The sequence below is a fragment of the Microtus pennsylvanicus genome, chromosome 1 (assembly GCF_037038515.1).
Source record: "Microtus pennsylvanicus isolate mMicPen1 chromosome 1, mMicPen1.hap1, whole genome shotgun sequence".
NCBI classification, from domain to species: domain Eukaryota; kingdom Metazoa; phylum Chordata; class Mammalia; order Rodentia; family Cricetidae; genus Microtus; species Microtus pennsylvanicus.
Genome location: NC_134579.1, coordinates 94,646,262 through 94,658,984, shown reverse-complemented (window position 1 = coordinate 94,658,984; position 12,723 = coordinate 94,646,262). Strand labels below are relative to the sequence as shown.

General features: G+C 43.1%; 1 protein-coding gene across 1 annotated transcript in view; it reads left to right on the top strand.

Annotated features, from left to right (window-relative positions):
* The window catches only part of Sdk1 (sidekick cell adhesion molecule 1), a 959,866-nt gene that overhangs the window by 546,214 nt on the left and 400,929 nt on the right, over nucleotides 1-12,723 (top strand). The window contains exon 5 of the mRNA XM_075974284.1: nucleotides 6,458-6,591. Coding sequence (XP_075830399.1) covers nucleotides 6,458-6,591 — 134 coding nt within the window. The remainder of the gene's footprint in view (nucleotides 1-6,457; nucleotides 6,592-12,723) is intronic.

Genomic DNA, 12,723 nt, shown 5'->3' with positions numbered 1-12,723 from the left:
ACTGGCATCCTTTGCAGACCCATGATGCTGTCTCTCTGTTCCTGAGCCCCGTCTGTTCAGGACAACAGATTGATCCCTGGCTTCTGAAAACACTTCCTGCAGCTAGAGTTCACACCCATATGACCCCCTTGACTTGCTCTCTCTGAACTTTGCGTTGTACTTTCCTCGGCACCAGTTCTATTTGCTGACACTGGAGCGAGGTTTGTTTTTTTTTTTCTTCCCCTTGCTGCATTTATTACTAACTCACTGAATTAGAAATAAGAATTCTGAAGTTTCATTTTTAAAGTGTGGAATGAAGGTAGTGGAAGACTAAAGACATAATTTTATTTTTTTTAAAAAATACATACATTTATTGCAGTAAAGTTAAGGGAAAATTTCTCTGGCTGAACACTATAATTTTCCTGCAAAGTCAATGCAAGTTTTAAATGAGTTCTTTGGAATTATGTTATAATAAACCTGAGCCGTTCCTATTACAGGCAAAGTATTAAACTCTGCTCCCATAATCACCAAGCATGCCCCTCTGCACTTCTTTCCAACACCGTTCTTCTGATAACAAAGTGATATGCATGTTTGTTGTAGGAGATTGGAAAACATTCAAAAACACGGGATTCGGAAGAAAATGGCTCGCACTCTCGCCACTCACAGACCAACCACGTCTCTGTTTTATGTCCACACACATAAAAAGACATTCCTAGGACTTTGCTGTATGCACCGAAGACAAGCTATCTTAAAATCCTGAATGGATGTGATGGTGTAAGACTGTTTTGAGCCTGTGTCTGTGCTCTGTCCACTTCTGGTCACAGAAACTTGGACTCAAGCAAATTTGATTTCAGGGGACATGTGTTAACCTTGTGAAGCAGCCAGTGCAGAGCCGGTGTCCGAGTCCCATTCCGTTGCTGTGACAAATGCCATGACCAAAAGCAACTTCGCGGAGGAATGGGCTCGTTTCAACTTACAGATTACAGTCTGTCATTGAGGGACGTCTAGGCAGGGGAGGAAATGGGAACTTGAAGTAGAAACCGTGGAGAAACGCTGCTTCCTGGCTGGCTCACAGCCTTGTGCTTCTTTAGCTCTCTTATTTTTTTTTTTTTTTGATTTTTCGAGACAGGGTTTCTCTGTAGCTTTTGGTTCCCGTCCTGGAACTAGCTCTTGTAGACCAGGCTGGCCTCGAACTCACAGAGATCCGCCTGCCTCTGCCTCCCGAGTGCTGGGATTAAAGGCGTGCGCCACCACCGCCCGGCTCTTTAGCTCTCTTATACAGTCAAGGACTACCTGCCCGGGGAATTGTGGCGCCTACAGTGGGCTGGACCATTCTGCATCAGTTAACAATCAAAACCATTTTCCACAGGCTAGCTTGGTCTGGGCAATGCATCAATCCTGACTCCTCTTTCAGATGACCCTGGGCTGTGTCAAGTTGACAGTTAAAGCTAACTAGAAAGATGGAGTAGGTTGCAGGATGGACGATTCTGTGGGTTGGGGAGATGGCTTGGTCTGTAAAGTGCTTAACATGAAAACATGAGGATCTGAGTTCAGTGCCCCAAACCACGTTTAAAAAAAAAAAAACAGAGCCCAGCATGGTGCATGCTTACACATGCACTGTAAGGGAAGACAGGAGGATCCCTGGGATTCACTGGCCAGCCAGCTTAGCCCCATCAGTTAGTTACAGACCAATAAGAGAACCTATCTCACATACATATACATACACACCAACCTCAGAACCTTCTATTCTTTCTGTCCTGCGCTCACCCCAAATCATCAGCTTCCACACTATACCTGTGTTCCCCTATAGCCATACAAACTGCTACTGGGACCATCAGCCTGGGCCCTGGGAAATGCAGTGCCTCTGGAAGTCTCTTCATAGGACCAAACCCGCAGCTGCTCACTGAGGCCCTCTGTCTCTAAAACCCATTTCTCTTAGTGAAGTCTCACAGTACGTATGGCTGGACAGATGGCTCAGTTGACTAAGTGCTTATTGTTCAAACGCAAGGACCCGAGTTCAGTCCCTAGAACCCATATCGAAAGTTCAGCAAGATGGTGTGCGTCTCTAATTGCAGCACATGGAGGTCAGATGCATGTGTATGGTTGTGTGTGTGTACACCCTCTACACTCATGCACATACCCCACACACACGTACTTACAGTCATACACATGTGCACACACATGTGTATGGTTGTGTGTGTGTACACCCTCTACACTCATGCACATACCCCCCACACATGTACTTACAGTCATACACATGTGCACACACATGTGTATGGTTGTGTGTGTGTGTGTACACCCTCTACACTCATGCACATACCCCCCACACACGTACTTACAGTCATACACATGTGCACACACATGTGTATGGTTGTGTGTGTGTGTACACCCTCTACACTCATGCACATACCCCCCCACATGTACGTACAGTCATACACATGTGCACACACATGCATATGCCAGATATCAGGACATAGCATCAACATAGATGTTTGCAGATGTTTCACTTTTATTGCACACATTAGTTTCTTTTGTATAAATCCTCCACATAGAAATAGTTCATAGAGGGAAAAATAATAGCCTTTTGTGGAATTGCTTTTTTTCAAATGTCATTTTTGTGACTGTCTTTTTAAACAATGCGGAAGTTTTCTTTTTTAATTTTAGTCTTGAACATGTACAGAAATCAAAAACTAAAAGGAAGCAGCTTTAAAATAAAAACCTTAATAAGTATAAAACTTACTGTTTTTATTTTTTATATACTTTTTAATTTTCAGTAGCCTTGAAACACTGTTGTAAATAATATAAAGAATTAACGAGCGTTTTAAAATGACTAATTCTGAGAAATAATAGACATACTTAAGAATAGTATGCTAAAAATCAGATGTGAAAGCAAAAGTTATATATTCAATTTTTAAATTATACTATTAAATGTATAACTTCATGTGTAGTAAATATTCATATTTAATTTTAGGTGCCAGTGTAACATATACTAAAATAAAATGGAACAATTTCTATGCTTCTATAAAGGAACCTATAAAGCAGTCATAAATAATTATAGTAAAACTCTTTTTGAAATATTTTTATGGGACGAAAAATTGAAAACTTCCTAATAGGGAAATTTTCTTAAATGAGACATGAAATAAGTTAGCCATAGAGACCTAAAATGTAATACGCCCTGTGGGAGCCTGGTGAGCAATCACTCCTTAAGATAATTTTATACAATGTAGAAAAACCAGGAGGTTTTTGGGAAAAAAAGCTCTCCACAAGGTAACAGGAGGGAAAGATGATTATTGCCTTTGAAGGGCCCATATGGAAGAGCTCTGCAGGTCAGAGAATGAACACGTAGGCCCCGTCCCTGTGGAACACTCAACACTTTACCTTCAGAAAAGAAGAGAGGGTGGGCTCATGCTGTGTAGCAAGGCCTGACTTGTAAGCCAGAGAACACGTTACTCACGTTTGCTGTGTATGTGTAGACACATATGTGCATACATGCATGTGCGTGTTAGTGTATGTGTATTGGTATGTGTAGATGTACATGCATGCATGTGTATGTTAGAGTATATATTAGTGTGTGTGCATGCATGAATGAGGGCATAGGTGTCTGTTAGTGTGTGTTTATGTAGATGCATGTATGTGTGCATGCATGCCTGTGTGTTTTAGTGTGTGTAGATATATATGTGCATGCATGCATATGTGTGTGTTAATGTGTGTATCTGTACATATGTGTGTAGACAAGTGTGAGTGCATCTGTGTGTGTTAGTGCATGTGTATTAGTGTGTGACTGTGTGTGTACATGTAGAAGGCAGAGATCAACTTTGGGAGTCCTTGTTTTTTGAGACAGGGTCTGGACTTACTGATTTAGCTAGGCTGACTAGGTGGTGAGCACCAGGGATCTACTTGTATCCTTCCCAACACTGGGATTGCAAGCACGCACTAGCATACCTAGCTTTTTGCATGGGTGCAGAGGACCTACCTCAAGCCCTCAAGCTTGCACAAGAGGCACTTAACACACTGGGATATCTCCCCAACGCCACATTTGCATTAAAATATCAAAACAAACCCCCTTCCCCATTGGCCCTTCAAACTAGCCAGAAGGATACAGACTTACAAAGGGAAGGATACAGGGCTTCCTGTAAGAAGTAGCCTGAGTGTGTGGATGTTGTAACTTCATGGGCTTCCTCCTTTCCAGATAAATACCACAGTAAGAAGTCTTTATGATCTGTGATCAGTTTGTGCTTGTCAGCTTGTCAGAATTTAGAATCATCCAGGAAAAGGGCCTCTGGGCATGCTTGTGGGGGGTTATCTTGACTGCACTAATTGAGATGGGAATTAATTGTGGGTGGCAGGGCTCCCTGGCTGGGATCCTGGACTGTATAGGTGGGGAAAGGACACTGAACAGCAGTGTGCATTCACCTCTCTTCCTCCTGGTTGCGGATGAGATGAGACCAACTGCTTCAGCCTCCTGATGCCTCGACTTCCCTGCCATGATGGACTTGTCCTTTGAACTGTGAGCCAGAATAAGAAACTAGGGCAGAGGTGATCTAGAAGGCCTTGTCTCACCTCTGACAGCAGGCTGCTGTGTGACCTGAGCAGGCAGCCAGGGCTCAAAGAAAGGGTGTGTGGATCCAGTGTGCCTCATGGTTCTTTCCTGCTAAAACTGGGATGTCTACAAAGGACTTCATCATTAATTCAAGCATATCCACTCTTCAGGACTATTTATGAATGTGGCCCCATGCAAAATCATGAACTTTGTTAAAATATTTTTAACATTTTTGTAACTCAGTTACAGTTTTCAAGTGTAAATTCTGTAGATGGTAACATGTGTCAAGGTGTCAAAAGTTAGACATGTGTTATTGTTTAATGGTTCCTCTGTACAACTAGACGTGCAAGCACAGGAAGGAGTGTGCACTCCATAGCTAGTAATGATTTCAGTGGGAATAGTCAACACTATGACCAGGCAGAGAGGTGCTTAGGGGGCAAAGGGCACAATAGAGTCACTTGCCGTGGATCAGTTGGTGGTCCAGCCCTCTGCTGGCCTAGAACAAAAGGCTGCTCCCCTAGAACTTCTAACAGGCAGTATCATGAATTCTGGACCCTCTGTGTTAGCCCCCGGGGTATGTGTCATCTTCCTTACAGTCAAGAGTTCAGATGTAGAACTCCTGAGATGGTAGAGTGCTGCCGCTCCAAGAAGGCACAGTCACAAGCTAGCCTACTTGTGTTGTGTTGATTTTCTTTATTTATTTCTTCTATGTAAGCAGAGATTATTTGTTCTTTTCCCAGCTTCCCAGACCTTAATAATAACATAGAAACTATATTAATTACAACTCTGTTTGGCCAATAGCTTAGGCTTCTTATTAAGTAACTCTTATATCTTACATTAACCCATAACTCTTATCTGTGTTAACCACATGGCTTGTTACCTTTTATCAGTGAAGCATTATCATCTTGCTTCCTCTGTGTCTGGGTGACAACTGCGGGCTGAGCATTTCCTCTTCCCCGAATTCGCCTATTCTTGTCACCCCACCTATGCTTCCTGCCTGGCTACTGGCCAATCAGCATTTTATTAAACCAATACAAGTGACAATTCTTTACAAGGTACAAGACCATTGCCAACAGTACTTCTCTTTTTATTTTTATTTTTAGTGAGTTCACATGTTGATTTTTGTCTATTTATTTCTTCTTTTTATGTTTTTTGAGGGGTTGCAGGGAGTATAATATGGAGGGGGTGTGTGCACATTCCTGTGAAGGCCAGAGGTCAACTTCTGTAATCATTTCTTAGGCTCTACCCCTTCTTGTATTTAGAGACAAGATCTTTCACTGGCCTAACAGTCACCAAGTAGGACAGATTGGTGTCTAATTTACTTTTTTACTGCTGTGACAGAACACTATGGCAAAGGCAACTGATAAAGAGTTTAACTGGGACTTGCTTATAAGTTTAGACAATGAGTCAGTGACTATCATGGCAGGCAGGCATAAAGCTGGAACAGTGGCCAAGAGCTTACATGTTAAGACAACCACCACAGGCAGAGAAAAAGAGGGGAGTGGGCAACTAGGAATGTTGTGGACTTTTGAAACCTCAAAGCCCACCCCCCAGTTATACACTTTCTCTAGCAAGGCCACACCTCCTAATCTTTCTCAAACAGTTCCACACATTGGGAACCCAGCATTCCAACATGTGAGCCTGTGAAGACCATTTTCATTCAAACTATGCAGCTGCCTGGCCAATGAGCCCCAAGGGTCTGCTCATCTCTGCCTCCTCAGTGCTGGGATTGTAAGCATGACATCATAGCCAGCTTTTTCACATGGCCTCTGGGAGTTGGACTCAGACTCTCAAGCTTTCAAGACAAGTACTTTAGTAATTGAGCCATCTTCCCAGCCCGTGTTTAGGTCTTTATTACTATATTGTTGACTCGATGAACTAATTTTTTTGTTGTGTTCCCCTAAGTGGCCTTGACACTGTGTCTTATCTCTGAAACAGAGCCATCACATTGGAGAATCAGCTGGTGATCCTTGCTACAAAAGCAAGCGACTCCGGGGCTTACTACGTTCAGGCTGTGAATGAGAGGAATGGAGAGAACAAGACAAGCCCGTTCATCCACCTGAGCATAGCACGTGAGTTTTAATAATCCAACTGCTGGTCCTGAAAGAGATCCTCGCTGTATGTAATTAATAACCGCTGTATGATGGGACACTGTGCAGTGTGTCGTCTTTCTCTGATATGGTTTATGGCTTTGTATTGATCCATTGTTGATACTTCGAAAGGCTTCAGGGAGATTTATTTCTTCGAATGATTTGCAGGTGATAGGAATTTTATATTTTTCACCCAAGATCTTACTTGTTTTACAGACTTAAAGAAAAGTTTATTCTTTTTTGTTCACTGCCAATATCATTGTTTTAACAACTTTTTCAGATTGGGTCTTATTTGAGACTAAAATGTAGGTTGTAGTCTGTTAACCTAAGAATAACATCCTTGAGAAAAAGAAAATTCACATATACAGCTGTGTTTAAATTAGCTATTTTGGGGACCAATAAGATGGCTCTGTGAGTGAAGAGCTTGAAGCCTGGTGACCTACGTACCTAAGACCAATCCCCAGGCCTGTGGTAGAAGGACAGTACCGATGTTCAGAAGTTTTACACATGCACAAACAATCATGCATGAATTTTGAAAAAAATTAGCAGAATTTTAAAAGGTAGATCTATCTGCCACACTTATCATCCCTTAATCAGGAGGCTGAGGCAGGAGGATTACAAACCCATGGCCTGCCTATTACCAAGTGAGCACTAATCCAACTCAGACAATTTATAGACACTGCCTCAGAATTTTATAGGCGGTGTCTAAGCATAATCTGTTCATTTTCTCTCAACTCGACTGCATACACACGGGTTGCAGTTATAGATTCAATTTCTCCAGAGAAATTCTAGTTTGAAAAAAACCTTTAAATATTTGGACTTTGAAACTTTACTATGAAAAAGTTAATTTCAAAGAATAGTAAAAATAACCCCAAGTATGAACTGAGCTATACCAGCTTCCAACATACGTGTCAATGGTATGTCCTCACATGTTGGCAGTGTCTCCTTTCATGGAATAAAACATTTGAGAAAATGTCAGTGGTGAAGAGTCTTGGAAGATGAATGTCAGAGTGCCATCCTGGCACATGGGCGTATGGTACCTGTGGATTTCATCTTCCTGGCACATGGGCATATGGTATCTGTGGATTCATCTTCTTGACATACAGGCGCTTATACATGGATTTCATCTTCCTGAATATGCTTTGAGGCTTGCAGGAAGTGGTTTTTTGTTTGAGCTTTTGAAGTGTGTGGGATGAACTGTAGAGTTTGCTTCACCTGGCATCTCAGAACAACTGCTTTGCTAGAAGGGACAGAATGCACAGGGGAGATGTCTGCCGTAAGCACTGGGTGTCGATTTGGGGGAATTGAGAGGGTACGTTCTCATAGACTCCTGACATCCTGACAAGGGATCTGTGTGGCTCTGTTGTGATTCTACCATCACCTCTCTTCATTCTTAATTGTGTGTGTGTGCTCGTGCGTGTGTGTCATACACATCTCTGCATACAGTGTGAAGGCCAGGTATCTTCTTCAGTTACTCCCCACCTTTTAAAAACATCTTGTGTGTGTATTCACATGAATGCATACAAGTGTATGCAGCATAATATGGTGCATGAACACTTGTGGGGGGGTGGTTATGTGCATGTTTCTATAATCATAAATGTAGTGGACAGAGGAGGATGTCAGTGTTCTGTTCTGTCGCTCTCCACCGTATTCTATTGAACCTGAAGCTTGATTGGCAGCCAGCGAGTTCCAGCCATCCTCTGGTCTGCACCCTCCACAGTGAATGGGGCTATAGACACACTTTACAACACCTAGTTTTTGTTATTGTTTCTGTTTTGAGACAGAATCTCCATGTAGCCCTGTCTATCCAGGAATTCATTATGTAAACCAGGATGTCCACAAACAAACTCATAGAGATCTGCCTGCCTCTGCCTTCCAAGTGCTGGGATTAAACGTGTCTGTCTGTGTGTGTATGTCTGTGTCTATGTGTGTGTGTGTGTGTGTGTGTGTGTGTGTGTGTGTGTGATAAGTCCGGCCAGAATCCAGCTTTTCACGTGGGTACTAGAATTTGGAACTCGGATCCTCCTGATAATGCAGAAAATACTCTTACCCACTGAGCGATATCTCTACCCCCTTTCTCCTTTTTTTTTTAAGGCAGGTTTTCTCAGTCGTTAGTTCAGGTAGACTTGCGTGCTAGCTGGTGATCCCCAGGGATCTACCCATTGCCACCTTCTCAGCACTGTGCATTGTAGATCCTGTCTCTGTGCCCAAACATTAGACATGGGTCCTAAGCAATAAAATTAAGGACCTTACGCTTGCCAAACAAGCACTTTACTGACTGAGCCATTCCTCCGGCCCCAGAGAGCCTCCTTAATTCTGAGGAACTGATTTCTCCTCCCCAGATCACGTACCAGGCAGACCGAGGATTATCGGGCCTTTTAATGCACGTTGATTAGCTGGAGCATCACACTCCCCTTGTGTGACACTCTGCTATTGAAAGAACTGCCTTTGTCAAGAGCCACAGGAGAAGTGAACATGACTGACCAAGACGTTTTCAGCAGCAATAACAAGGGACAGAGATTGTATTACCAAAGAGCTCATGATTATCATTAATGATTGCCAAGTTTTATAACTAGGGGCATTTATTCTGTTCAGCAAATCTGATTTAGCACTCGATTGTGATATAAATAGGATAATGATGGCCAAAGAGAGTGCCATTCTGGTTCAGAACCAAGGAAATCAGCCTTAGCCTGTTAGAAGAAGTGGGGAAATGATTCCTTAAGAAATTCTGGTTCACACAATACTCCTGTCCCAGAGCTACAAAATGGTTAGCACGCTGGTGTCCAATAGGCTATTCTGACCTGAGGTAGAGAATAGAACTATTACAGTGTATTTTCAAAGTCCTTTCTGAATGCAATGCCGTGGTGGTAGATAATTGGAATATGTAAAATTTTTGCAATAATTTCAGCTCTACCCCAACCAAAAAGTATATAAGAAGCCACTCATAAATATTATAATTAAACGACTTACATCTCGTTCCCTTGCAGAATTTTGTCTTTTCATTGGCATCGGGTAAAATACTTAAAGTTGAGCTATAATGAGATTGGTACTAAAAACGTATGTATGTTAGGTAAGACCCTGCATTCTGTTCCCTTATGTAGTCTTCACTTTTTATCAAAACCAGATATGGTGTGGGAAGGGAGGAGGTGGAAGAACCGGTCTTGTTTTAATTCTTAGGCGAACCTTCCCCTGACACATCAGACTTAGCTAAATGTTAAATGGAACCAATTATGCATTTTCCCAGTAGAAGTTCTATTTGGAAAACCTCTAAAGACCAGAAGTCTTGATAAATCTACAAACCCCTCAAGGATGTATGCGTAAGTGTGGCTGCCGGTGTGTCGCGTGGTGCCTTGTAGGTGGGAGCTACATCTTGGGATGGGCGTGTCTCCTCCCATGAGGGCTTGAAGCCTGGTAGGTAGTCTCATCACCCACGCCTGGATTCCTCATGGAATAAGGCATTCCCAGGAGCCATTCACATTCTTATTGAACTTGGGGGGTCATAGCCTGGGTTCCAAGCCAGATTTAGCCCCCCCATCCTCAATATGCCAATTTTAAAAAGTCAAATTAATTATGGAAAACAGAAAAATTATATTTGTCTTTTGTGGCCACATTAGAAAGAGGGGCAAAGGCCCCATCTCCCCAAGTTCACCTTTGGGGGTCCCTGGAGTAAGATTGAAGATTGATTTAATAGGAAGGTCAAGGATATGAACATCCAAGCAGTCCTGGTCAAGGTGTGGTTCCTACCACCCCCACTGTTGAGCCATCATTGTCTGGGCTTCCGGCTCACAGTGCTAGGGGTTCCCACTCTGGTCGGGCCTTCCTGTCTCTAGGATGTCTTCATCTCTGCCAACCCCCGTACAGCAGCATAATGGAGTGCTGTGTCTATAGCCTTGGATGTCTGTATTGTGTTCTTCTGAGGTGGGCTTTTGTGAGAAGCTTAACAATTTAAGAAACAAAAAGCTGCTAGCCAGTGTTCCAGAAGAACCAAAAAGGATTTCAGCCAACTAGTAATTGGTGAATATAGATGGTTTCCCTACTTTTGTCTAGAGAATAAAGACCTTGATGTAGTGGCTGTGACCAGCTTGGTCCAGTGCTGGGAATTAAATTCTGGATGTATCGTACTACAATTAGTTAAAAACTGAATTATCACGCCTCCCATCTCTCCTTCGCTATAATGTAGAAATAGAGGGAGGAGCAGGGCTCACATTGCCTCTGAGCCTAAATGTGCTGACACCTACTAACAAGAGACGTTTCCAGAATTTGTGTGTGTGTGTGTAATATTCATGTGTATACATAGAGGCCGTAGGTGGATGTCATCCTCAGTTGCTCCTATCTTATTTTTAGAGACGGGGTTCTAAACTGAACTGGAAATCAGCAATTGGCTGGGCCTGCTGGCCAGTACGTTCCATGAATCTGCTTGTCTGCCTGCCCAGCACTGGGGTTACAGAGACTGTCCCCATGCTTGGCTTTTTATGTGGGTTATGCGGGATCTGAAGCCAGATCTTCATGCTTGGAAGGCAAGTATTTTACCAACCAAACCATCTCCCGGTGTTCAGTGGCTGGTATTTTGGCTGCACATGAAGCTTATGAGAATCAAAAGGTAGAACTGTGTATGGATAAAATAAACTTTTAAGATGCATGGAGTGTGAGAGCTGAAACATGGTCCCCTAATGGCACCACATGCTGTGCCATGCCTGTTTAGTGGATGGCAATAGTAGGCATCAACATTTCTCCCCTTGTGTGTTGTTGGTAAGATAGTGTGGCAAGGGCCGTGTGGGTATTCCAGTCTGGAAGAAGAGAGTCTGGTCACTCCATTCTGGCTCCCAGAGCAGCCTTACTGCCTAACTAGGGCAGACTTGCTTTGATATTCTAACATTACCTAAGCCACCAGATGATAAGGACCTAGGTGGCACAGGGAAGCATTTCATGTAAATCTTTCATAGCTAGCGCCCACAGCTCAGGTGCACACCCAAAAACCAGAATAGGCTAGACTTACCTGGAAGTAGACATTTCTATTCCGAGTTCAGACCCAGGCAAATTTTATAAACCTGTCAGCCTGCTTTGCCCTTTCGTTTTGAAAAGTTTACATCAAGTTAACTTCTGCGTATTGGCTCTTCCCCACTGAATTAATATGTGAACTCTTCCACCGTTAGGAGATAGGAAGGGTTCTGCACAGTGATTAATCAATCATTGTTTAAAAGCCGTCGTACGGACTTTAGACACATCATCACTTCTGACCCAATATTCAAAATGTCCAGTGTAATGAGATTCTCCGCGAGGGATGGAGTTTAGATTAGAGCAGAAATGACTGCCTCTCCCCTTCCTGCTTTCTTCACCTCTTTCATTTTAATGTCTTCTCTTCAAACAACATTTCCAGATAGCCATCATTTTAGCTGATCCTCCTTCAGGCTGACAAACCCGGCTTTTAATTCTGAGGCCCACTTAACATTCTTTTGTCCTCTGTCATGCTAATTTAACTGCAGCCCTCATAGATGGTTAGGAGTAGAAAGCGGGTTCCCGGGAATAATGTCTTTGCACAGTCATCCGAGAGGACTGCCCTGTAAAACACAGGCTTTTGTGTGCCCGGATGAAATCCTATCTTATTTTTCCCATGCTTTTAATATTAAAAGGATGAAAGGGAGCAGGTGTAAGTCTTTGAATGGACTCTGGCATGGTTTGGCTTCCTAAAGCAATAGGAAGCATTTGAAAATAGACTCTCCAAACCAATGTGGGGACATTGGGTCTTCTATCCTGGCCGAGACGCTTAGGATCTAGCTGCAGCTCTGTAGGGCGCGTGATGCTTCGTTGCCAGAATTCTCAGAAACATAAGTAGGATAGGTTCTGTGTCTTGAGGTCATAGCTAGTTAGGTACCATGCTTGCCCTGCCCAGCAAATGCTGACCCACCCTCTGGCAGGTGCTGGTAGGCAGAACCAAGACCTACCCTGGTAGTAGTGGGCAGAACCAATCTAAGATTAGGTCTCCAGAGTCCTTCTCTAGACATTCTATAAAGAAAGAAGTCATGGTGGGCTGGAGAGATGACTCAGCAGCTAAGAGCACTTACTGCTCTCTCTCACAGAGGACCTGGATTCTGTTCGGGTACCCATGTCTGACAG